The 1,894-nt window shown below is 43.0% G+C and overlaps 1 protein-coding gene across 1 annotated transcript; it reads right to left on the bottom strand.

Annotated features, from left to right (window-relative positions):
- Positions 1-1,174: 1,174 nt before the first annotated feature.
- On the bottom strand, positions 1,175-1,671 carry LOC125924277 (ATP synthase F(0) complex subunit C2, mitochondrial-like). Its single transcript, XM_049632708.1, has one exon. It carries the CDS (start codon positions 1,661-1,663, stop codon positions 1,175-1,177), a length of 489 nt encoding a protein of 162 aa, XP_049488665.1. The 5' UTR covers positions 1,664-1,671.
- Between the last annotated feature and the right edge of the window lie 223 nt (positions 1,672-1,894).

The raw sequence follows: 1,894 nt of genomic DNA on the forward strand, positions 1-1,894 counted from the left end.
TAGGAGTCCACAGTTCTATAATCTATATCCTGTTCAATTACAAATACACTTGAACATATTTTTGATGTGTCAGAAAAGGCAATAGGACGACTTATTTTAATAAAAAGACCTGAATGTCTCTTCATTCAGTGTTTTCTATTCTTCTCTGTGAGAAAACAGCCGCTCAGATCTCCTGTGAAAACATCTACCGGCCATCAGTTAAAAACCATGTTACCCAGATTCTTATGGATCCTGAAGGAACAGTGGGGAAAAAAATGATTAGGGGTAAGATAAAAGCTGTTCTTGGAAGAACTACCTTTTTCATTGCATTTAAAATGAATGGCTGCTTCTAAACTGGATAGACATAATTCTAGTCCCATAACATTATCCCTGTTCATGTGATGTTGTGACTTTGAGTTATAGCACTCCTATGTCAACAACAATAGGATTCTAGAAAATAGTTCCACAGAACCCCCTCCATTGGAAGACTTGGTTCTGAAGAGCTTATCTTCCCTGGGGCATCAGTAAAGATAAGCTGGGTTATGTTAGTGGAAACAAACTCCCAATCTCAAGATTTAGCACGTACAACTTTACTTCCTCTCTTGCCCACACAAAGCCATCTATGGGTCTGATAGTTGCCTAGGGCAGTTACCTTCCAATTACTTGAGGATAATGTTCTTTAAAATTTTTTTTTTTTTGTAGTTCTACCATTTGGAACTGCAGTCATACAGCAGAGGGAGAAAAAGCTTGAAGAACCCCATACTGACTCTCACCCCCAATGCTTTATCCCAAAGGTGACACACCATTTTTGCTCATAACCCACTGGCCCAAAGGAGTCTAAATGGAGACTGGGATATGGAGGAAAGCATATGCAATATTTGACAAAGTCTATGGTCTGTGCCTCAGTACACATGCCACTTTGGAGCCTCCCTCCACAGTGAAAGGTCCAGATATTCCCCAGCTCTCTTTTTGTCCTGACACAGCCACCCTGGAAACCAAGGATTTTCAATGGTGGAGCTATAAAATAGAAAAAGCCTGGATATCTGAGGGATCAGTGGATGAACACTGCTCTAGTGAGCTATCAAATTATATATTACTTGGATGACCAAGAAATCAACTATTATATATTAAGCTCGTAAGTTTTCTGGGGTCATTTTCCCCCCTTATTAATACAGTGTTTATTTGTCTTCCTTCTTCAAACCCTGAGCCAACCACTTTCCCCCAGGCTGCCTGGGAACATACGGGGCAGACGAGACATTGGAGAAAGACCCAGAGAGGTGGAGATGACTCTGTCAATGACAAAAAGGATGAGAAAGGCCACCATCAGGCAAAAGAGCCCCATTGTCTCCAAGAGGGCAAAACCCAGAATGGCATAGGAGAAGAGCTTTAGCTTCAGAGAGGGGATCCTGGCATAACCAATGATGAGGCTCCCAAAAATAGTCCCAATTCTAGCCCCAGAGCCAGCCACCCCTACCTTGGAAGCCCCAGCCCCAGTGAACTTGGCTGCTGTGTCCATGTCATTTAAAATGGTGCTGGTTGAGAAGCTATGGCTGGGAATAAGCGAGGTCAGGAGATTTGGGTCTGCCAGGCTGATGAGGCTCTCATTGGTCAGTGTCTCTGGTGATTTTAGCACGGTGCTCCTGACGAAGAAGGGGGTGGAGACAAACTTTGCACAGGTATACATTTTCAGTGCAGAGAAGACAGAGAAGGGTTCAGGGGTTATTTTGTTACAAACTACCATATAGCCTGTCTTATCCCGAATAATTCAATTAGGTTGCAGGTGTCTTCTGTCTTCCTTGGCCAATCCAGATCACCAAATTTGCTACAAATTCTCCCATTTCTATCTTCGAATCACCCCCTCAGTTTTCTCAGAAACTATTTCTACAGCCTTGGCCCTGTACGGATTCTCAGCTTT

The sequence above is a fragment of the Panthera uncia genome, chromosome D4 (genome assembly GCF_023721935.1).
Source record: "Panthera uncia isolate 11264 chromosome D4, Puncia_PCG_1.0, whole genome shotgun sequence".
NCBI classification, from domain to species: domain Eukaryota; kingdom Metazoa; phylum Chordata; class Mammalia; order Carnivora; family Felidae; genus Panthera; species Panthera uncia.

What these genes read in the sequence shown, in the direction of transcription:
- LOC125924277 (XM_049632708.1), bottom strand. Translation starts at nt 1,663, where the DNA reads ATGTATACCTGTGCAAAGTTTGTCTCCACCCCCTTCTTCGTCAGGAGC.